This window comes from Rhineura floridana, chromosome 5, assembly GCF_030035675.1.
Source record: "Rhineura floridana isolate rRhiFlo1 chromosome 5, rRhiFlo1.hap2, whole genome shotgun sequence".
Lineage (NCBI taxonomy): Eukaryota > Metazoa > Chordata > Lepidosauria > Squamata > Rhineuridae > Rhineura > Rhineura floridana.
Genome location: NC_084484.1, coordinates 76,326,347 through 76,349,939, shown reverse-complemented (window position 1 = coordinate 76,349,939; position 23,593 = coordinate 76,326,347). Strand labels below are relative to the sequence as shown.

The window sequence follows — 23,593 nt, the reverse complement described above, 5'->3', positions numbered from 1 at the left end:
GAAAAATGAATTTCTTTGTTCTTGGACTTTGCTTACCTGGACCTTGGTCTTGCTTTGACAGTGTTCGATTCCTGAGCAACTGCAACAAAAGATTGCTCGTTTAAGAATATTTTTGGGAAGTGAGATCTCTTAATTATCAATGATGCTTCTAGATGAATCACTATAAACACGTGCTGTCTGTGAACAACACTAGTGAGCATTTGAATACAAGGCATTTTAATTTAAAAAATCCTTCAAGCAGTCAGCCAACTGTATTCAAGTTCAGGAAAAAATGGCTGCATTCGGACAATCATACCTCAGCCTAATCAGCTACGATATGAATGAGCTTTGTCTCTTTACATGCAAGCATAAAAACAAACCAAGAAATATTCAGTTATGTCAGAACTGGAAAGCTATGGCTATTAGCTTCCAAACAAACCAGTATATGAAGCCATAGTTAAAAGCTGGCTTAATGGTCTGGAGTGTTTGGAAGTCAGCAACCTTAGTTTCCTGGTTCAGACATAATGTGAAGCAATAGTTTATTTCAGTGGTTCTCAAACTTCCCCCCCCTGCAGACCACTTGAAAATTGCTGAGAGTCTTGGTGGACCCTTAATTATTTTTCTGCCTGTGGTAGCAATTGTAGTGTGTTGTGCTAGGTGTTATATGATTTTTACTTGTATTTTTCTTTGTATAAAATATATGTATTTATTCACTAATAGGCAAAAAACCTTGTAGTTTAAGAACGTACCTATAGCCCACGGATATTTCTATCAAACTCTAAAAAGCAGGGAAATTGGGCAGCTATAGTGAATGCACCAGGGGAGCAGGAGACCTGACATCTTCTCTGAGATATTGTACCGACCTACAAATTTGTCAAAATGCAAACACAATTTGGGTTGGTCTTTCAGAATCCAATCCACTTCCTGTGTAGCTTGGAAGAATTTGGTAACGTGTTAGGGGGGAAAGAAAAAAAAGCACCATTTGTAGCAGGCTTGTAGAATGGGAGCCAGCAGGAAATGACATAACAAAGGGAGAAAAAGGGAGCTCCCCTCCTTTGGCTCCCAGGCCCCCTTTTTGACCCTGGGCCCAGGTAAGATATACCCCCTGCACCCCCCTCTCATGGGCCCTGACACCCTGTTCTCCTCACATTCAATCAGAGTGGGTGACAAACCAGTATGGCCACTGGAGTCAGAGGAATAGGAGTCTCCTCTCAGCACCCTTCACAAACTACACTTTCCAGAATTCTCTAGGGGAAGCCATGACTGTCTAAAGTTAAATAAAGGTCTGGTGTGGGTGTGGCCCCCTGATTAGCCAAGACAAGCAGCTGTGAGTCTGGCTTTTAGAACACTGGCAGTTGGTTCTTACTGAGCATGCTCGACATTATCATTCAGTTCAATGCAAAATTTATTAAATTTATTAAATTAATTAAAAATCAGCCAGGCATTTTTTTAACTTTTAAACTGCAGAAGATGGAGGTCAGAGTATGGGGCAATGTCAGTAATAGGATTACAGATACTCTGTGAACATGACTGATTTTTAATGAATTTCAACAGATTATGAGAACTCTGACAGAAAAAAGTCCAAAAGGGCTCTGGGTTTTTTTCTCTCTTTTTAGACTTTGAACTCTCTATTCCCTCTGTTTTGTGTATTGCCATGAATATTGAGAGGTTTGTTAAGCAAGCATTTCTGAGTTCAGGACTATACTTTTGTAAGGTTTTGTTTTGAAATGAGCTTATGGGAAGGATCAGAATAGCATGGGGGGTATTTTCAATTTAACATTGCGGAATGTGAAGAATCCACGCTGGCTCTAGTATATAGCCACTCTCGTGGCTGAATAACAATTTATCAATCCGAAAAGCTGAATCTATTTAGTTAATTAAAATGCTGAGATCTACAAATCACCATATCACATGTATTCAGAGGGATCTCAGAAGTCCGACATCTTTGAAAGCCAAAATTAGAAAAGAAGTGATGAAATATTTTTCAAAGTTCCTTCATGACACTAGTAATTAGCAGTTACCAATGATACTGAATGATAAGATCACATATTCTTTAGTCTAATGAAAATCGTCCAATCCTTTAAACTGTAACATACTGTGTGAAGGAAATCCTTTACAAACATACAATAAAGAGGTGGAAAAATATTCCAGGGTTAGAGACAATTAGTCACATTAGGCAGACAGTTGTATGCACAAGACTCTGGTCAAGGTTTTTTATATATTCACTAATAGGCAAAAGACCTTGTGGTTTAAGAACGTACCTATAGCCAACAGATATTTCTATCAAACTTTAAAAAGCAGGGAAATTGGGAAGCTACAGCAAATGCACCAGGGGAGCAGGAGACGTGACCTCCTCTCTGAGATATTGTACTAGCCTACAAATTTGTCAAAATGCAAACACAATTTGGGTTGGTCTTTCAGAATCCAATCCACTTCCTGTGTAGCTTGGAAGAATTTGGTAATGTGCCTCTGAGCATATGGTGATTTACTCCCCTGCAATCATGCTTAAGATAGGTAAAACTGACCATGGGGAAGGAAGGGATTGGGATGGGGAAGGAGAGGCAAAGGAAGGTGGAGGAAACGGGCAAGAGGAAGGGGATAGAAGGGAGGAGGGGAGGGCAGGTTTGATAATTTGCATGCTTTTTGAGTTCAGTGGGATTTACTCCTGTGCAATCATGCTTACGATAGGTGAAACCGACCTGGGGGAGGGACTGGGAGGGGTGGGGGAGGGGTGGGGAGGGCAGGAAGGGGAAGGAGGAAGGCAAGGGAAAGAGACTGGGTGGGTGTCAGGCCCAGGATGTGACTCAGGAACCAGACCAACGATTGTAGTTAATTCGTGTTTTATTAGGGTAATGTCCAAACAAAGACTGCGTTTTCTCATGAATCAATACAGGGATACAGGTCCTGCGGCATTGGGAGAAAGTTGACAGAGCAAGGGACTTCTTCCCGCCTGTCCTTTAAGAAGGGGCCAAATGGGCGCGCAATCTTTCGCTCCTCCTTAACTGCCCCTCAGGTACTGCCCGCCTTCCCCCCCTTCTCTCCTGTCTTTTCAGCTGTCTGCGTGTGCGCGGTGAGGGGGGAAGCATCACCCCCTCCTCTTCTGAAGTTTCCGATTCCAGGATGGGGAATAGGGGAGGGGCTGATGGTAAACTGCCTCCCCGCTTTTCGGCTGTGAGCAGCCCTCCCTCTTCCCCCTCTTGCTCTGAGCCTGAAAGAGGGAGAGGCGTGAGAATGTCCAGGGAGGGCTCAGGCTCCCCGTTGCTAAGCGACCTTATCACTGGCAGTTCCTCTGTTTCGTCTTCGCTCCAAAGGGGGGAAGTTCCTCCCCCTTCCCTCTGCCATCCATCCGAATACTCTTCTCCCAACTCTCCGGGATCCAGCTCCCCGGGATTGGGACCCCAGCTCTGCCTTCTGACACCATCCCCCCTCCCAGGCTGTGCCCCCCTCCCCTTGTCTGGCTTGGGACGGTGGGGAAAACGTTGATGGAAAAGTTTTACCAATTCTGGAGCATGCACATCAGCTGCATCTTCCCATGATCTGTCAGCCACCCCATAGCCTTTCCAGTGAATCAAGTACTGCAGCTTGTGGCGTCTGATCCTGGAATCTAAGATCTCCTCAACTGCAAACTCAAGCTGCTCATTTACCACGAGTGGAGCTCCGGGAGGTTCCTCCGGCCGTAACTCACTGGGAGGGGCGGCTTTCGTTAAGAGGGATCGATGGAACACAGGATGTATTTTAAACGTGTCAGGCAGCTTCAGTCGGTACGCCACGGGATTGATTTGAGTTTCTATTTCGAAAGGACCCACTCTCTTGTCTTGTAATTTTCTACATTTGCCCGGCATCTGGAGGAAGCGGGTGGACAGTCATACCTGGTCTCCCGGTTGAAGGGGGGGGCCCTCCTTCCTGTGCAGGTCAGCAACTCGCTTGTACTCCGTTTTGGCTTCGTTTAACTGCTGTTTCAGTGTCTGTTGCGCCGCTTGCAATTCCTTAAGGAAGTTCTCAGCTGCCGGTACCAGCATTCCTTCTGAGCTGCTTGGAAAGACTTTAGGATGGAATCCATAATTAGCGAAGAACGGGGTTTGTTGAGTGCTGGAGTGCAGAGAATTGTTGTAGGCGAACTCTGCAAAATGCAAATATGATACCCAGTCAGTCTGTTGATAGGACACATAACTTCGTAAATATCTTTCCAAAATGGCGTTCAAGTGTTCCGTCTGCCCATCTGTCTGGGGGTGATGGGCGGAGGAGAGTTTTAATTCTGTCTGCAACTGTTTCCACATTGCTCTCCAAAATTTGGCTGTGAACTGAGTTCCTCGGTCTGAGACTACGCTGTTTGGCAATCCATGCAGCCGGTAGACTTCTTTTATGAATAACTTGGCCGTTTCTTTAGCCTCTAAGGCCCCTGCACAAGGAAGAAAGTGTGCCATTTTGGTAAGTAGATCCACCACTACTAAGATGGCTGTCATTCCTTGGGACTTGGGTAGATCAGTTATAAAATCCATGGAGAGGTCCTTCCAGGGTTCGTGTGGGACAGGCAACGGTTGTAACAGTCCTGCTGGTGACCCTGTTTGTGTTTTTGTCCGCAGACAGACAGAGCAGGACTTTACATAACTCTCAATATCCCGACGCATTTTAGGCCACCAGAAGTCCTTGGCCATGTTCTGAATGGTCTTGTAAATCCCAAAGTGTCCCGCTGTGATGGAATCATGACACTGGCATAGGATTCTGAGCCTTAATTCCCCTTCTGGCACATATCTGGCGGTTTTGAACCATAACAGTCCATTTCTCCAGTGAAAGGTTACTTCTGAGTCTTGACCTTGTCCCGTCTCCTGCTGATATTTTAGCATGTCTGCATCTTCTTGTTGTGCCTTTTTGAGTTCCTCTTCCCATGAAGGCTGGCATACTCCCAACGTTAATTTCTCTGGCGGCATTACGTACTGAGGCTGGTCCTCGGATTCACTTTCTTTGTATTGTGGCTGTCTGGATAAGGCATCCGCTCTCTGGTTTTTGGCTTGGGCATGGTAAGTAATCTGGAAGTTAAACCTAGTGAAGAACTGGGACCATCTTATCTGTCTCTGGTTCAGCTTTCTGGCTGTTTGGAGGCTTTCAAGATTCTTGTGGTCAGAGCGCACTTCAATTCGATGAGAGGTCCCCTCTAGGTATTGTCTCCAGTTTTCAAAAGAGTCCTTGATGGCCAGCAGCTCCTTCTCCCAAACTGTGTAGTTCTTCTCTGCAGGCTTTAACTTCCGAGAGAAGTACGCACAGGGGTGCAGCTCCTTCCCTTCTTGGTCTAATTGTAGCAGGACCCCCCCCGATGGCAAAATCTGAAGCATCTGCTTCCACTACGAAAGGGTGGTTCGGATCAGCAAAGCGCAGAATGGGCTCAGTAGCAAACCTTCTCTTCAGCTCCTCAAAGGCCTCGGTGGCATTCTCTGTCCATTGAAACTTCTTCTTCCCCCTTAAACAGTCAGTCAGAGGAGCCGTTAATTTGGAAAACCCTGGAATGAACTTTCTGTAATAATTGGCAAACCCCCAAAACCGTTGTACATCCTTTTTGGTGACAGGTTGGCCCCAGTCCAATATGCAGCTTACTTTCCCTGGGTCCATCTCCACGCCTTCCGCTGAGATTCGATATCCAAGGAAGTCTAGAGACTTGAGGTCAAATCCACATTTCTCTAATTTAGCATACAGGTGATTTTCTCTCAGTCTCTTCAACACCGTCTTCACATGCTGGTCGTGGTCTTCCTGGTTCTTTGAGAACACCAGGATATCATCTAAGTAACAGATTACATACGTGTCCAACAAGTCTCTAAACACGTCGTTCATGAATTTTTGAAAAATTCCTGAACTTCCACAAAGCCCGAACGGCATGACCAGGTATTCATACTGTCCGTAAGCGGTCAAGAATCCTGTTTTCCATTCATCTCCCTCCTTCATTCTGATCAGATAGTACGCTCCTCTCAAATCCAACTTCGTGAAGATTTTTGCAGAGCGCAGTCGGTCCAGCAACTCTGAGATCAGGGGCAGCGGGTAGCTGTTGGGGATGGTGATCTGGTTCAATGCGCGATAGTCGTTACAGGGTCTGAGTTCCCCCCCCTTCTTTTTCACAAACAATAGTGGCGCTCCAGCAGGGGATTGTGAGGGGCGTATGAATCCTCACCTCAGGTTTTTATCCAGGAATTCCTTCAGGGCCTCCCTCTCATTCTCTGTGAGAGAGTAGATTCTCCCTGATGGGATGCTGGCTCCTGGCACTAGATCAATCGCACAGTCGTAAGGGCGGTGGGGGGGTAATTATCTGCCTCTTTTTCATCGAACACATCTTTGAATTCTTCATACTTTGGCGGCAGGGTCACTTGCTCGATCTCTTGCACTGCCCCCGCTAAGGTGTTCTTGATTCCTTCAGGTTGACAGTTCTCCTGGCAATACTGTGAGGTGAACCACACCACCGCCTCCTTCCAACTTATTTTGGGTTCGTGCTTTGCTAGCCAGGGCATTCCCAGAATCACCTCAAAGTTCGAGAGATCTGACACGTATAGCGAAATGAACTCTTCGTGCCCAGGGATTTGAAGTTTCACTTCCTCCGTGGCTTGTGTCACCCCTCCTGACTTCAGGGGTCTCCCATCGATAGTCTCCACAGCTAGGGGAGCGTCCAGTTTCCACCGGGAAATTCCATGACGCTTGACTAACTTTGCATCAATAAAATTTGTGGAGGCTCCACTGTCAATTAAGGCAGTGGAATTAAACACCACTCCTCTGGAAGTTGTAATCCGAATAGGCAAGACCAACACCCCCTTTGAGGGAGGTTGGATCGTTGGGGGGCCTTTATACAACGCTGCCCCCAGTCCACCGGCCTGCACGTGGACTGGGTGTTCTAGTTTCCCGACGGCTCGGCTTTCCCCCCTTTCAGTCCACAGTCTCTGGCCACATGGCCCGGCTTTGAACAATAAAAGCATAAACGTTCCCGGCGTCGTCTTTCCTTTTCTTCTTCCGACAGTCTTGGCCTAGCCCCTCCCTGTCCCTCAGTTGCATTACCTGCCATCCCTGTAGTGGGAAGGGTCTTGTTGCGGGATGCCGAGGCTGAGTATCTCGGGACCTCCTGCTTCCTTTCCAGGCGCCTTCCTTCCATCCGGTGATCTATCTGTAGGCATAGCCGGATGAGCCCTGGTAGGTCAGCGGGGGGGGGAGGTCCTGGCCAACTCATCCAGGATTTCAGCATTTAATCCACTCTGGTACATAAACATCAGGGCGGCGTCATTGTAACCAGTTTCCTGGGACAGAATTTTAAAAGCGTTAGTGTACTCGGAAACAGTCCCTTTAGCTTGCTTCAGAGCGCCTAGTTGCCGCGCTACTGTTTCAGCCCTTTGCGGGTCTTGAAACATCTCGGTCATCTCCTGTATAAATCCTCTGTACCTTCCTAAGACAGTATCCTTTCTCACGAGATACGGAGTCACCCATTTTGCAGCTTCTCCCTCCAGGAGGCTAATCACGAAAGCTACTTTAGCCCCATCGTCTGGAAATTCCATGTGCCTGACATCCAGATATAACTCACATTGAGCCACGAAGGTTGCCAACTGATCACTTTGTCCCGCGTATTTTGGGGGCAATCCAATGGGAACCTTTACTACGGCAGCTGGAGGGGCTGTTCGCATCTGGTCTATCGTGGCCTTCAAGGTTTGATTATCCGTCTTCAGCACCTTGACTGCTGCTAGCAGGGCTTGAACATCCGTCTGCAAATCAGCTACCTTAGTCCTCAGGAGTTCCACTTCTTCCGTCTCAGAAGTGGGGTTCGTCCCCCCCGCTGCTCCCTTTGACATCTTGTCCCAGTCAAGTGAAGAGAGCGTTGAGGGTGATTTAGGTGGCTCTGTCAAGCTGTCAGGCCCAGGATGTGACTCAGGAACCAGACCAACGATTGTAGTTAATTCGTGTTTTATTAGGGTAATGTCCAAACAAAGGCTGCGTTTTCTCATGAATCAATACAGGGATACAGGTCCTGCGGCATTGGGAGAAAGTTGACAGAGCAAGGGACTTCTTCCCGCCTGTTCTTTAAGAAGGGGCCAAACAGGCGCGCAATCTTTCGCTCCTCCTTAACTGCCCCTCAGGTACTGCCCGCCTTCCCCCCCTTCTCTCCTGTCTTTTCAGCTGTCTGCGTGTGCGCGGTGAGGGGGGAAGCATCACCCCCTCCTCTTCTGAAGTTTCCGATTCCAGGATGGGGGATAGGGGAGGGGCTGATGGTAAACTGCCTCCCCGCTTTTCGGCTGTGAGCAGCCCTCCCTCTTCCCCCTCTTGCTCTGAGCCTGAAAGAGGGGGAGGCGTGAGAATGTCCAGGGAGGGCTCAGGCTCCCCGTTACTAAGCGACCTTATCACTGGCAGTTCCTCTGTTTCGTCTTCGCTCCAAAGGGGGGAAGTTCCTCCCCCTTCCCTCTGCCATCCATCCGAATACTCTTCTCCCAACTCTCCGGGATCCAGCTCCCCGGGATTGGGACCCCAGCTCTGCCTTCCGACAGTGGGTGAGCAACGGGCTGAGGGGAAGCCCCTTTTCTTTCCAAAAGGAAAACATTGTGAACAGTATCATTTTTTCAGCATTTCCCTCACCTTTTTATTCTATAGCAGGCACATGTAGTCTCCCACCCAAATTTAAACCACAGCTGTCATTGGCTACATCCACACCAGACCTTTATTCCACTTGAGACAGTCATGGCTTCCTGCTAAGAATCCTGGGAAATGTATTTAGTGAAGGGTGCCGAAAGTTGCTAAGAGATGCTCTGTTCCCCTCATAGACCTTCAATCAGAGTGGCTGATTGTTAAACCCCTCTGGCCACTGGAGCTGTCAGGGGAACAGGAGTCTCCTCTCAGCACCCTTCACAAACTACACTTCCCAGGATTTTGGGGGTGAAGCCATGACTATCTGAAGTGAAATGAAAGTCTAGTGTGGGTGTGGCTCCCTGATTAGCCAAGCCAAACAGCTGTGAGTCTGGCTTTTAAAACACTGACAGTTGGTTCTTACTGAGCATGCCCGGTCTTATCATCGAGTTCAATGCTAAATTTCTTAAATAAATTAAAAATCAGCCAGGCACTTTTTAAAAAAACTTTTAAACTGCGAAGATGAAGGTCAGTGTATGGGGCAAGGTCAGTAATAGCAGTACAGGTGCTCTGTGAACATGCCTGATTTTAATTAATTTCAACAAATTATGGGAACTCTGACAAAAACAAGTCCTAAAGGGGTCTGTTTCTCTCTCTCTCACTTTGAACTCTCGATTCTGACTGTTTTTGTGTATTGCCATGAAAATTTAGAGGGCTTTTAAGCAAGCATTTCTGAGTTCAGGACTTTAAGTTTTGTAAGGTTTTGTTTTAAAATGAGCTTATGGGAAGCATCAGAATGTCATGGGGGTATTTTCAATTCAACATTGCAGAAAAAATCCGTGCTAGCTATCATATACAGCCACTCTTGTGGCTGTATAATTAGATGTTCCTGATGTCATTATTTTCCTCTTGGCAACTATAGCTGAGTCTCAAGATATATTATTTATTTACTAATTAATATAAAAGAAAATATCATGTGCCAGTCCCACATGAGGCCAGACCCAGATGCCATTTCATTTTGGCTAATTTTGGATATATCATGTGAAACTGAATTTTATATTCTGAAATGCTCTATAAAGTTTTCACAAACCCAGTTCAAATTAGAACAAAAGCAGTTTGCCTCTTTGTGATAAGCAAAGCCAGACTTTTCACAAAACTATCAAAAGAAAAATATGAAGGATATTGAAATACGTAAGCCTGGGCACTTAACTATTGTTGCTGCCTGATCCGTATTCAGCTTGTCAAAGCATCTGAATTTAAGATTTACAGCACAGTATAGAGCTTCCTTGCTTTCTGAAATAAAGTCCCACTTCGGTGCAATTTCCAAATAAGTATACACAGAATCATACCCTGTAGCACAACAGACTTTAATTAGTGAAAAGCTCTGAATTGAATCCATAACTGCATACATTCTGATACTGCATCACTTGTTCTTTATCACTCATTTACCAATCTTTAAAAAAAATGGTAATAGAAAAGTCTGGAACACTGCAAAAAGCTACACTGATAAATTTCTTAAATAAACAAATATGCATAGCAAATAGCAACTATTCAAAAGAAAATTTTCCCACAGTGATTAAACATAATATTTTGGGTCCTTGTTAAAAAAACAGGTTTTTTGTGCAAACTAAATATTTAAAAAATAACCTGATGTTTAACTAGAGGAGGAGCCTGAGAATTTCAGTGGACTTTGCTGCTTCCCTACCAGAGGAATATAGGCAAATCACGCAATGATACTTGATACAATCCTAAAGAAGCCTGGGTCTGGCCAGTATCCAGAAAAGAAGACAGAAAAATACTGCATACTGAACATGATTTCGGGCGACTCCCACCTCCTGTAGAGGCCACTCACATCCCATCCCACATTGTTCAAAAGGCCCAACCTGGAGAGGCTCTGTAGGGGGCTCAGATGGTTATAGGGCAAAGGGAGAGATAATATTCTCTCTATGACTTTTCTTCAAGTTAACCTACCTTAGTATCTAAGCCACTGTTTTCTTCAATATTTCCTAGTAAGTAATTTTATTCTGTTTAAATAATGGCAAAATTAAATGCATTTTTATTTTTAAAAAATGTCCTAGGAATAAATCAATAATTTGAATAAAATGCATTTCTAGTCACATATGCAAGGAATGATTTGGGGCATCATGAAGTGAAGGCTACTGTCTAATCTCACATTTTTCATGTTTCTGATAACTAATAGCCCAATACTTTATGCTGAAGCAGGCACCAATGTAAATAAATTTAGAGGTTCCAGATTACCAAAGAAATAAGATTTTTTTATGTAGAATTTTTTTCCATACCTGTTTTGACAGCCAAGTGCTGAGATGCTTTGAGTTCCTTTTGTATCGTTTGGGCAGAAGCACTAACTTTCAGACCTTAATATAAACAAATATTGGAATGTTACTGATATTGAACAAAAAAAGCTATCACTAAATGAACAACTCCAAGAGTACAAGAGTATTGCTTCTAGTTCTTATTAATGCTTTGTGTGTCCTTATAACTTTCCTTGGTACATGCAAAGAAGAATTCAGCTCACTCATACATAGAGTTACTATGTTTATCTAGAATCAATATTGAAATTGCATAATACAGACAGGCTTCAAAATAAAGCTAACTTCATTCGTTTCCCGCAATGTTCTGTTAAATTGAAATTACCCCCATGCCATTTTGATGCTTCCCATATGCTCATTTCAAAACAAAGAGTCCTTACAAAACGTATAGTCCTGAACTCAGAAACACTTGCTTAACAACCCTCTCAATTTTCATGGCGATACACAAAACAGTCAGAGAGAATTGAGAGTTCAAAGTCTAAAAAGAGAGGGGGGGAACTCAGAGCCCTTTTGGACTTCTTTCTGTCAGAGATCTCATAATCTGCTGAAATTCATTAAAAATCAGCCACGTTCACAGAATATCTGTAATCCTATTACTAACCTTGCCCCATACACTGACCTTCATCTTCTGCAGTTTAAAAGTTAAAAAAAATGCCTGGCTGATATTTAATTAATTTAAGAAATTTAGAATTGAACTCAATGATAAGGCCGGGCATGCTCAGTAAGAACCAACCATCAGTGTTCTAAAAGCCAGACCCACAGCTGCTGGGCTTGCCTAATAAAGGAACCACACTCACACCAGAACTTTATTTCACTTTAGACAGTCATGGCTTCTCCCAAAGAATCCTGGGAAGTGCAGTTTGTGAAGGGTGCTGAGAGGAGACTCCTATTCCACCGACAGAGCTCTAGTGGCCATACTGGTTTAACAGTCAGCCACTCCGATTGAAGCTCTGTGAGGGGAACAGGGCATCTCTTAGTAACTTTCAGTACCCTTCACTAACTACACTTCCCAAGATACTTTGGGAGAAGCCATGGCTGTCTAAAGTGAAATAAAAGTCTGGTGTGGATATAGCCAGGGACATCTTTGGTTTAAATTTGGGTGGGAGCCCACATGGACCTGCTGTACAATAAAAAGGTGGGGGAAATGCTGAAAAAGAATGATACTGTTCACAATGTTTTCATTTTTGAAAGAAAGGGATTCCCCTCTGCCCAGTGCCCACCCATCCAATCTCCTCCCCTCCCCCTCCCATTCCTGCCCTTCTCCTGCCCTCCCTGCCCCTCCCCCAGGTCAAATTCACCTATCCTAAGCATGATTGCAGAGGAGTAAATCCCACTGAACTCAAACAGCATGCAAATGATCAAACCTGTCCTTCCCTCCCCCCATCCCCTCTCTCTTGCCCCATCCCTCCCCCTTCCAATCCCCTCCTCCTCCTTCCCCTATCCCTCCCCCATGATCATTTTACCTATCCTAAGCATGATTGCACAGGGGTAATTCTAATTGAACTCAATAAGCATGCAAATAATCAGAACTCCCCTCTCCTCCTCCTCCCTCCCATCACCTCTCTTTTGCCCCTTCCCTCCTCCTTCCAATCCCCTCCTTCCTCTTCCCTCTCCTTCTGCTCCCCTTCCCCCCTTTCTCCTTCTCTCTACTCTCCCCTCTCCCCCCATGGGCAGTTTTACCTATCCTAGCCATGATTGCATGAGTAAATCCCATTGAACTCAATAAGCATGCAAATAATCAGACCTGCCTTTCCCCTCCTTCCCCTCTCCTCTCCTCCCCTCTTCCTTCTCCCCTGCCCATTCCAGGCCTCCCTCCCCATGGTCAGTTTTACCTATCCTAAGCATGAATACATGGGAGTAAATCCCACTTAACTCAATAAACATGCAAACCCGCCCTCCTCCTTTCCTCCTGTCTGCTCCCAACTCCCCTCCCCATCCTCTCTGGTCAGTTTCACCTATCCTAAGCATGATTGCAGGGGAGTAAACCCCACTGAACTCAATAAGCATGCAAATGATCAATCCATTCTCAGTAAACTTGCACAGGATCCCATTTCTTAGCTCCCGGATTAAAAAGCAGAGAAATTCACTAATAGGCAAAAAAAACTTGTGGTTTAAGAACGTACCTATAGCCAACAGATATTTTTATCAAACTTTTAAAAGCAGGGAAATTGGGCAGCTATAGTGAATGCACCAGGGGAGCAGAAAACCTGACCTCTTCTCTGAGATATTGTACTGCCCTACAAATTTGTCAAAATGCAAACACAATTTGGGTTGGTCTTTCACACTCCAATCTACTTCCTATGAAGCTTGGAAGAAGTTGTAATATGTACCTCTGAGCATATGGTGAGTGGTGGCAACACCTGCAATCAGCCCAAATAACAGAAACAAGACATTTGCTGTGCTGATCTTGTTTTAGCAGGGAGGAAGCAACAATATTAAAACAGTTGATATAGTTCAGATAGCCACTTTAAATATGTTTGATTTATTTTGCAATTTTAGTGACGTTTCCCACAGTAAATCATTTTCTTTTGCTTCTGTTTCTGTGAATATGTGAAGTACAGCAACACTTTGCATCACTAAAAAAAAGCTCCAAAAACAGTTGTGGAATAACGGCACTGATTATTCTGCAGAATAGTTTCCAATGGTCATGAAGAGTGTCTCAGTTTGCACAAGATAAAACAGTGGGAAGTGAAATATATTCTAGCAAAATTCTAGGTGTGCTCTATGTTTTTAATTGAACATGCCCACCTTTCCTTAAGTGGAGTAGTTTAAGCACAGCAGGCTGAACACATGCATCTTGCAAGCTAAGTTTGTTTTTTTTCCAACAGCTAGAGTCATTGCTGAAGTAGGAACATAATGTAATCAGTCCGATTTTACATCAAACTGCAGTTTCAGATTCAACTGTTAATGCACCCATAATAGAAATAGAGCATAACCTCCAGTTTGAAACAAAAAAGGCTGTCTTCACCATCCTATGACATTGACAAGGAATACCTAATCACTTTGAACGAGTTCAAATCTCCAGGGCCCGATAAACTGCATCCTAGAGTATTGAAGGAACTGGCTGAAGAACTCTCAGAACCGCTCCCTATTATCTTCGCGAAATCATGGAGGACCAGTGAAGTGCCAGATGACTGGAGGAGAGCTAATGTTGTCCCTATCTTGAAAAAGGGCAGGAAGGAGGAACCGGGGAACTACAGACCAGTCAGCCTAACATCAATCCCTGGAAAAATTCTGGAGCAGATTATAAAGCAGTCAATCTGTAAACACCTTGAAAACAATGCAGTGATTACTAGGAGCCAACATGGATTTATGAAGAACAAATCCTGCCAAACTAATCTCATCTCATTTTTTGATCGGGTAACCTCCCTTGTAGACTGTGGAGATGCTGTGGACATAATATACCTCGACTTCAGCAAAGCTTTTGACAAAGTGCCCCATGATATTCTGATTAGCAAGCTAGCTAAATGTGGGGTGGATAAAACAACTATCAGATGGATCCACAGTTGGCTCCAGAATCGTACTCAAAGAGTGCTTATCAATGGTTCCTTCTCAAGCTGGGCGGAAGTAACGAGTGGGGTACCACAGGGATCGGTCCTGGGCCCAGTGGTCTTTAACATTTTAATTAACGACTTGGATGAGGAGGTACAAAACATGCTTATCAAATTTGCAGATGATACAAAGTTGGGGGGCATAGCTAATACCATGGAAGACAGAAACAAAATTCAAAGGGATCTTGATAGACTGGAGCATTGGGCTGAAAAGAACAGAATGAAATTCAACAGGGATAAATGCAAAGTTCTACACTTAGGAAAAAGAAACCAAATACACAGTTATAAGATGGGGGATACTTGGCTCAGCGGTACGACATGTGAGAAGGATCTTGGAATTGTCGTTGATCACAAGCTGAATATGAGCCATCAGTGTGATGTGGCTGCAAAAAAGGCAAATGCTATATCAGGCTGCATTAACAGAAGCATAGTTTCCAAATCATGTGAAGTACTAGTTCCCCTCTATTCAGCACTAGTTAGGCCTCATCTTGAATACTGCGTCCAGTTCTGGTCTCCGCACTTCAAGAAGGATGCAGACAAACTGGAACGGGTTCAGAGGAGGGCAACAAAGATGATCAGGGGACTGGAAACCAAGCCCTATGAGGAGAGACTGAAAGAACTGGGCATGTTTAGCCTGGAGAAGAGAAGACTGAGGGGAGATATGATAGCCCTCTTCAAGTACATGAAAGGTTGTCACATAGAGGAGGGCCAGGATCTCTTCTCAATCGTCCCAGAGTGCAGGACACAGAATAATGGGCTCAAGTTGCAGGAAGCCAGATTTCGACTGGACATCAGGAAAAACTTCCTAACTGTTAGAGCCATACGACAATGGAACCAATTACCTAGAGAGGTAGTGGGCTCTCCGACACTGGAGGCATTCAAGAGGCAGCTGGACAGCCATCTGTCGGGAATGCTTTGATTTAGATTTCTGCATTGCGCAGGGGGTTGGACTTGATGGCCTTATAGGCCCCTTCCAACTCTACTATTCTATGATTCTATGACCAATAAAAAGGCTTTGAAATTAATAAATAAATTGACACAGATTTCTACGATGAATAATGAGAGAAATATAATTTTCTAGGTTAGATTCTCTGTAGAAACATTAGTAACACAGGGAAGAAGCAAAGTAAGAAGAACACCAACCAACATACAAAAATGTGATTCTTCATCTCTGGAGATGGCAGGTATTGCCACCACATCATATGCTCAGAGGCACATGTTACCAAATTCTTCCAAGCTACACAGGAAGTGGATTGGATTGTGAAAGACCAACCCAAATTGTGTTTGCATTTTGACAAATTTGTAGGGTAGTACAATATCTCAGAGAGGAGGTCACGTCTTCTGCTCCCCTGGTGCATTCACTATAGCTACCCAATTTCCCTGCTTTTAAAAGTTTGATTGAAATATATGTTGGCTATAGGTACTTTGTTAAACTGCAAGGATTTTTGACTGTTAGTAAATTATATATACTAACCTTCAACAAAAGTTCCCAGAGTGGTTTCAGAAGAAAAACACACATAACAATTAAAATAATAACAACAACAACAGCAACAACAGATATGATTGGGTTATTTAAATATTAACATAGCTGTGCATTACAGAGAAAACTAGTGTTTCCAACTATGTTTCCCTTGTAATGTTTTATTCATTTATTTTATAAATAAATTTATATTCTACTCTTCAAAGGATGGATGGATAGATAGGTAGATAAATAAATAAATGCTAATACAGAATTTAGGGGGCAGAGGAAGCATCAATTCCTCCATCCACATGCCCTCCCACAGCCAGGCTCAGAAAGTGAAAGAAGTCCAGAAGTAAGGAAAAGTAACCAGTGGAAGAAATTTCCTGGGATTCAGCAGGCAGGGTTCTCCAAATTCCTTCCCAATGCCCTTCAAAACACACGCACATGAAACATGCTTGCTACTATAACATGTATCTCTGCTTTAATGATATCATATTCATGGTGACATCAGTGGAAATTCTGCCCAAGTAAGAAATACAAACATGACTCTCTCTTATAAACAACATGCTACTAAAAGATGTTTGGATTACCAATATGGCTCCAACAATGAGGGTTTTTCCCTATCTTGTTATCTATTGGAAAGGCTCATCACTTCCTACTGAAGAGTGATGCTACTGTATAACTGACTCAGACAGTATTGATTTTCTTAGCCAAGAAATTGTACAAATTATCCATTACCGCTTGAAACCTAATTAAGAGACAGCAGCTTGGTATCGTACCTTGTTTGTCATCATTAACTGTGTCTTGTGTCAGGACAGCTTTATCTGGCATCTCTTCAAGTGAAGTCTCCTTATAAAAAGAGAAGAAAAGTAGCTTGTGAAGATTTTTTTTTTTAAAGAAAAGTAAGGCAAGATGAGAGAATGGCAACTTGCAAATCAAGTCACTTTAGAAGTTACAGGATGACAGAAACCTGAAAGTCTGGAGAGACCTTATGAGGAGAACACATTATGAGAAGAGTGCAGTCAGGGACAAATTACAGTTCCCAGATTAAATAAATAATCTGTCTTTCAAGTTATGTATCACAGAGCTGGTGGGCTGAATTGTGGAAGGTAGTGAAACAGGAGTAGAATGACTTCATAAAATGTGACATACAGTGCAACTGTATGCATATTTACTCAGAAGTAAGTTCCACTGTGTTAAATGGCTTACTACTTAATAAGTGTGTTCAGAATTTTAGCCTGTCTTGTTTTCTTCAACATTACAATTTCTTTTACAGTTGGTCAGTATGGTACAGTATGATATGGTACACCTGAAAAAAGGATATTGTAGAGTTGGAAAAGGTTCTAAATAGGGCAACCAAGATGATCAAGGGGATGAAGTGATTCTCCTATGAGGAAAGGTTGCAGCATTTGAGGCTTTTTAGTTTACAGAAAAAGTGATTAAGAGGTGACATGATAGGTGTTTATAAAACTATGCATGACACAGAGAGAGTGGATAGAAATAAGTTTTTCTCCCTCTCTCCTAACACTAGAACTCATGGATATCCAATGAAGCTGAATGTTTAGTCAAGACAGATAAAAGAAAGTACTTCTTCACACAGTGCAAAGTTAAGCTATGCAACTCACTCCCAGAGGAGGCAGTGATGGCCACCCACTTAGATGGCGTTAAAAGAGGATTAGACAAATTCATGGAGGATAACAGTAGTAAAGACTACTAGCTATGATGGCTATGTTCCGCCTCCACAGTCGGAGGCAGTATGCTTCTGAATACCAATTGCTGGAAACTGCAGGGAGAAAGAGTACTCTTATGCTCAGGTCCTGCTTGTGGCCTTCCCATGGGCATTGGCTAGCCACTGTGAGAACACGATGCTGGACTAGATAGGCCACTGATCCAGCAGGCTCTTCTTATGTTCTTAACATGTCAGTCCACACTGAACAATTGAAGCTTATGCAGGTCACCCAACTACTGCATGATGACTGTCTTAAAGTCACAAACAGCTCTTTGACCCATCTCACATTTCAGTCCATTTTCAGGGTCATGAGAACATGTCCTAAGTTCAGTGTTGTTTCGTATGAGAATCATTCAGATAAACTAACTCATGGTCCGTTATCAGCCAAGTACCCAAATGCAACATTTTAGCTGGTTATAGTTCCAGCACTGGGTTTACTAGGAAATCTTCTAATGAAGGAAGCTCCTTTTCCTTACTGCTCCACATATATAAATTTTTAAAATAGACATGCAGCAACAGTGCTTCAACAAGAATACATAAGAACATACAAATAAAGTTCTATATAGTGGCTAATGCAATAAATATAAATAAAATGGTCACCAACTGGGTCAACAGAAGTTGTCTCAAAGAAAATCAGTGGCTCAGAGTTGTTTGGATCTTCACGGACAGTTTCAAGCTGATTATTTTTAAAAGTGGGAAATAAAACAGAAAAGAGAGAGAGAGAGAGAGAGAGAGAGAGAGAGAGAGAGAGAGAGAGAGAGAGAGAGAGAGAGAGAGATTATTCTCTGTTGTGAGAAAAGCCTATCAGTATAAGTTCAAAGACTAAAAGCTTTCCCAAACTTCAATATCTAAGAATTTATTCAATTACAATTAAAATAATTCTTGGTTAGTTTAAAAGAAACTCTTAGCAACAAATCTGCTGCTGAAACGAGGCATTCAAAGCTTCCAAGTTTTATATTTATTATAGCTTACAATGAAAAATTGCTTCCAGAGATAGAGAAAAAACAAATTTATATATGGTCTGACCACATATAGATTGTCTAAAGAATGGAATCTTGGTCTTATGCCTGATCTGAGACTCTGTACTCCTATTGAATACTTAGGAAAATACTATTGACTGCAATACCCACAAATACTTTTGCAACCTCCCTGCACTCACACTTTCTCCTGATTGAATTAAGTGGTCTACATACAACCAAGCTTTCCCCACAATCCTACCAGGCAGGGCTGTGGAATCCTAAACTCCATCATCCATGAGGACACTTGATCTCTGCATCCAGTCAAAGAAATCCCTCAAGCAACTGCATCTGCCTGTATTATTCCAACTGACAGATGTAGAGATGCTAGGGCTCAAACAATTCTGGTTGCTCTCTTCAGCCCTCATGCCACTAGTTGACCAGGTCAGGTGGCACTGGGATGTGTGAGTGTTGGGGGTGCCCATTGACAGCTTCATGTTAAGGGCTTCCCAAGTATGGCACTAGCCTTGGGTCTCTGGAATTCTCCTTGTTATCTGCACTACTGCCCAACCAATTCCACAGTTGCTCCTGGGTCATGTGACTATATAAACCAGGTTTGGGAACCCTTTGGCTCTCCAGATGTTGCTGAACTACAACTCTTATCTCTGACCATTGGCCATGCTTGCTAGGGCTGATGAGAGTTGTAGATCATATATGGTGGGCCAAAGGTTCCCCACATTTGATATAAACCAATATTCCCAAGCACATTCCCTTTAATGGCTGAGATGAAAGAGTTGCGAGAGAAATTCCTCTAACAGCCCATTTGAAGAGCCAGGGACACAGAGAGCAACCTGCTAAAGGTAAATTACTGTGTAGTGTTTATTATACCACTGTTAAATTAGGTAAAGGTGTCTCCGCACTTGTAGTGCAAGTCGTTTCTGACTCTTAGGGTGATGTCTTGCGACGTTTACTAGGCAGACCGTATATATGGGGTGGGATTGCCAGTTCCGTCCCTGGCCTTTCTTTACTCCCCAGCATATGCCGGGTACTCATTTTACCGACCACGGATGGATGGAAGGCTGAGTGGACCTTGACCCCTTTTACTGGAGATTCGACTTCCTCCTTCCGTTGGAATCGAACTCCAGCCGTGAGCAGAGCTTCGGCTGCGTTACCACCGCTTACCACTCTGTGCCATGAAGGGTCTTCACTGTTAAATTAGTCTCATGAAAAATGGAAAGACTATTTCTCAACAGTTTGGTGTAAAAATTAAACTACTATTGATATATTTTGAAGTGAGGACATGGGTAAACAAGCAAAATACAAATGCAATGAGCTTTTTCAATAATCAGCAGATGAATTATTCTTACTTCAGTCCTACTGAAGTCCCTCGTTTGTTGACTTGCTACCAATGATTCAGAATAAGAATTCAAGACACGATCACTTTTAGCCTTAAGAGAAGCTAGATGGAAAAAGATGGAAGAGCACACCAGTCCTTGCATTAACTATATACATTTTCTGTGAACCACAGCATTTCATTAATGTTGTACAGTAATATATTTGTGTGCTATAATTTGACAAGTACTCTGGAGTTACAATGCCCCTGTATACTATTCCAGGGCTATGCACATGCTATTTTTATTTTTTGGTCACCTTGAGAAAAAACTATTGAGGGAAAAAAAACCTTAATAGGAGTATGAGCTGTAGAATCAAGGCAAAGTCAGTGGACACTGATTTAGGACATTACCAAGTGGCTCTAATTTGGGGGGGGCACTGAATGCACTCAATCAGGGATGGGAAACCTACAGCCCTCCTGATGTTTCTGGACTCCAACTCCCATTGGCTATTCTGGCTGGGGCTAATGGGAGTTTGAGTCCAACAACATCTGGATGGCCACAGATTTCCCCATCCTTGTGCTAAACCAAAGTTTAGCACTACATGCATCAGCAAAAAGGAGCCCCCCCATAGCTACAGGGTCACACATTCCCCTGATTTTCTTCCCCCAGGAGGACACATTTGCCAGAGTTAGTTTTATTTTCCATGGTTCCTGGCTTGTTGTTTTGTGCTAACCAAGGACTGTGTTTTTGAACAAACTCTGGTTAAACAACTCAGCTTCAAAACTCATGGTCTGAAGTTTGCTTATTTTGAAATTGGCTAGGATCTCTGGTTGGCATGTAATGCCAGGAACCTTGGAAAATGAAAATTTCTCTTGAGAAGTTATCCTGATTTTGTGGAAGGAGGAGGGGGAGGATGAGAGTGTAAGAGCCCAAGGCTCTGCTTGGGCTCATTTCTGATCATGCACACCGAACTAAGCCATGGTTTAGTGGACAGGTGGAGAATCTCTGGCCCATGGGCCTAATTAGATATTTCAGATGTCTCAGTTTGGTCTGTGAGGCCATTTCCTCTAAAGCCCCATCCATCTCCTCCACACCTGGCTGCATCATATGACATCAGGTGCAGGACAGGTACAGCTCTGGTTGTAAAGGAACAATCAGGAGCATTATAGCGCATTCCCAGTTCTTCCTCTGGAAGAGGGGCTTGCATTCAGAGCCTTTTAACTTTGGTGTTAAATACAAGTCCCATTGTGATTGGGTTCCCCTTTTGAGTTCCTGAGTACAACCAAACCCTTACAGAAGTGGGGATTGTATTCAGAAACAAATCTGAACTCAGCACCAAATGCAAACACCCCCACCCCCCCGGGATCAGCTATACTCAGAAGCTCCCAACTGGAGTTTCCAAGCACAGTCTATCCCCTGCTGCAAAGTAGGGCTTGCTTTCAGTACTGAATTCAGCACTGAATGCAAGCCTTACTCTGGCAGAGAAAGCAGCACTTTTCTACAGATGCGGCTTGCAGTAGCAGTTTTAGATTTAATTAAGGAAGTAGGAAAGGAAGAACCAAAAGTGCACTCAAAGTGTGCTCCCACTTCTTCCTTTGAAGTGTGATCACCTAACATCATATGATGTTCAACCTGTTAAAAATGGTGGTCAAGTTCTGGATTTAGCCTGCTGGCCAAATGCAATCTCCCACCCATGGTTTAACGCTATGTATGAATATTGCCAATGTCAGTACAGAATGGAGTAGTCAGGCAGAGTACAGATGTGGGCTCCTGCTGGGAGGAAGGGCGGGCCATAAATCAAATAAATAAATAAATAGTGAAGCAACTTCAATGTCTTCCAACATCCAATTGTATACTAGCTCACCAGCCAAAACGACTACTGATTTCTCAGAACATACATATCATCAGTGTATTAGTCAAAGCTGCTACAACAATTACGCTGGTGTTATTCTCCTAAGCTGTTTTTCTCAACTCTGTCATTTAGACACAATTTAAAGCCTGTTATCTCCCAGAATTGCAACTAAAAATTGAATTTGGTTAAAATGCCATTCTGATCAACAAAATTTCTTAAACACAAACACTGAAACTTCACCTGCTTGAAGACAGTCAGGCAGCAGAGTCTCTGGCAAGGTGTCTGGCAAAAGATAACCATTTTTCCGAGCAACAACAAGGTGAAAGGCAGCACAAAACTCTGATAACGTCAATGCTCCATCACAGTCTACATCACTAAGTTCCCTGTAAATGAGATAGTTGACGTTGACCTTATTTCAGTGCATTATTGAAATAAGAAGCTTATTTGTTTGCATGTAAAAATGGAAATGGACTATCTTCAAGTCAATCCCGACTTATGGCTACTGTATTAATAGGGTTTTCATGGTAAGCGGTATTCAGAGGGGGTTTACCATTGCCTCCCTCTGAGGCTAGTCCTCCCCAACTGGCTAGGGCCTGCTCAGCTTGCCACAGCTGCACAAGCCAGGCCCTTGTCCGCAACTGCCAGCTGGGGGGCAACTGGGCTTGCCCACGGCTGCATAGGTGGCAGGGCACATAACCCCTGAGCCACTCACTGTGGGGGTGATCTTTAGCTGGCCCTTTATACCCAGGAGACACGAGCGGGGATTTGAACTCACAGACTCTGGACTTCCAGCCAGGCTCTCCTCCCCACTGTACCAGCTGTTCTGTTTGCATGTAATTACATATAATTTGTAGGAAAGCTACTTTTGAGGTATATCTTCACTTTGACATTTAAGATGTTTTTCTTAAAACTGATTTCATTAAAGCACTGTAATTTTTCTTTAATACATTATTTTTCAAAATATTTTAATGTATTGTTTATCTACTTATAAATCTGGTAACAGACCTCCTTAGAAGTTAAGAAATAGAATGAATATAAAACTAAAATTGCAGTGGGCCATCTGCAATGTTAATTAATTAGTTTTTTTAAAAAAGAATCAGGGTAAGGTCTTATTAAGTGCTGAAAAATTATGCAGCTGTACTTATTTAAAAAGTTAGGTATTAACTAGGCTTCACCTGATAAGCACAGCTAGAACTGAAACTTATGATGTTCTCTCAATTATTGTGTATGTATGTTTATCTGAATCAATTTCACAAAAATATCCATTGAATTATTGTGCTAATTATGTTCTTTAAGATATTCTGCATAACTCTTCTAGTATGCATTGCTGTTCAAATCTCTCTGGTCCTGCTGAGAAGGGATAGTATCTCTACAAAGATAACAAGCATAAAGGAAAGATCAACATACACCCTACTGTGCTTAGACTTCAAAGTGATTTTCATGGGAGCAATTACTATGATATCTTTATAGATTGTAAGAAGTACGAAGAACTTTCAGCCATAGTGGTTTCACACACACAGTAATGTTATTCTTAATTGTAAAACAGTACTTACCATATGTGTGAAAGTTCAGGGATAGGCAGCTTAGATTTTGTGAAGAAGTTCTTAGCCACAGAACCTGTCAACAGAAATGGTTCATCAAATTGTGAAATAATAAATTATTGAACACCACATTTTCCAGAGCAATCCATCTTACATGAATTTGAAACTTTTCAAAAAAGAAATTACACAGAATACTGATTACTGTGCAATGCTATTTACACTAGACAAGTTTGTTGAAAATATTCTGCCCCAATATTTCTATTTTCCACAGGTAGCCTGCCA

At 43.1% G+C, this 23,593-nt stretch overlaps 1 protein-coding gene across 7 annotated transcripts in view; it reads right to left on the bottom strand.

Annotated features, from left to right (window-relative positions):
* REPS2 (RALBP1 associated Eps domain containing 2) overlaps window positions 1-23,593 on the bottom strand; it is a 162,036-nt gene that overhangs the window by 66,669 nt on the left and 71,774 nt on the right. For all 7 annotated transcript variants that reach the window (XM_061627193.1, XM_061627191.1, XM_061627192.1 and 4 more), the window contains 7 exons: window positions 23,324-23,387; window positions 22,011-22,153; window positions 19,952-20,043; window positions 18,233-18,304; window positions 16,679-16,748; window positions 10,857-10,931; window positions 37-79 (listed from right to left, as the gene is read on the bottom strand). In XM_061627193.1, coding sequence (XP_061483177.1) covers window positions 37-79; window positions 10,857-10,931; window positions 16,679-16,748; window positions 18,233-18,304; window positions 19,952-20,043; window positions 22,011-22,153; window positions 23,324-23,387 — 559 coding nt within the window. The remainder of the gene's footprint in view (window positions 1-36; window positions 80-10,856; window positions 10,932-16,678; window positions 16,749-18,232; window positions 18,305-19,951; window positions 20,044-22,010; window positions 22,154-23,323; window positions 23,388-23,593) is intronic.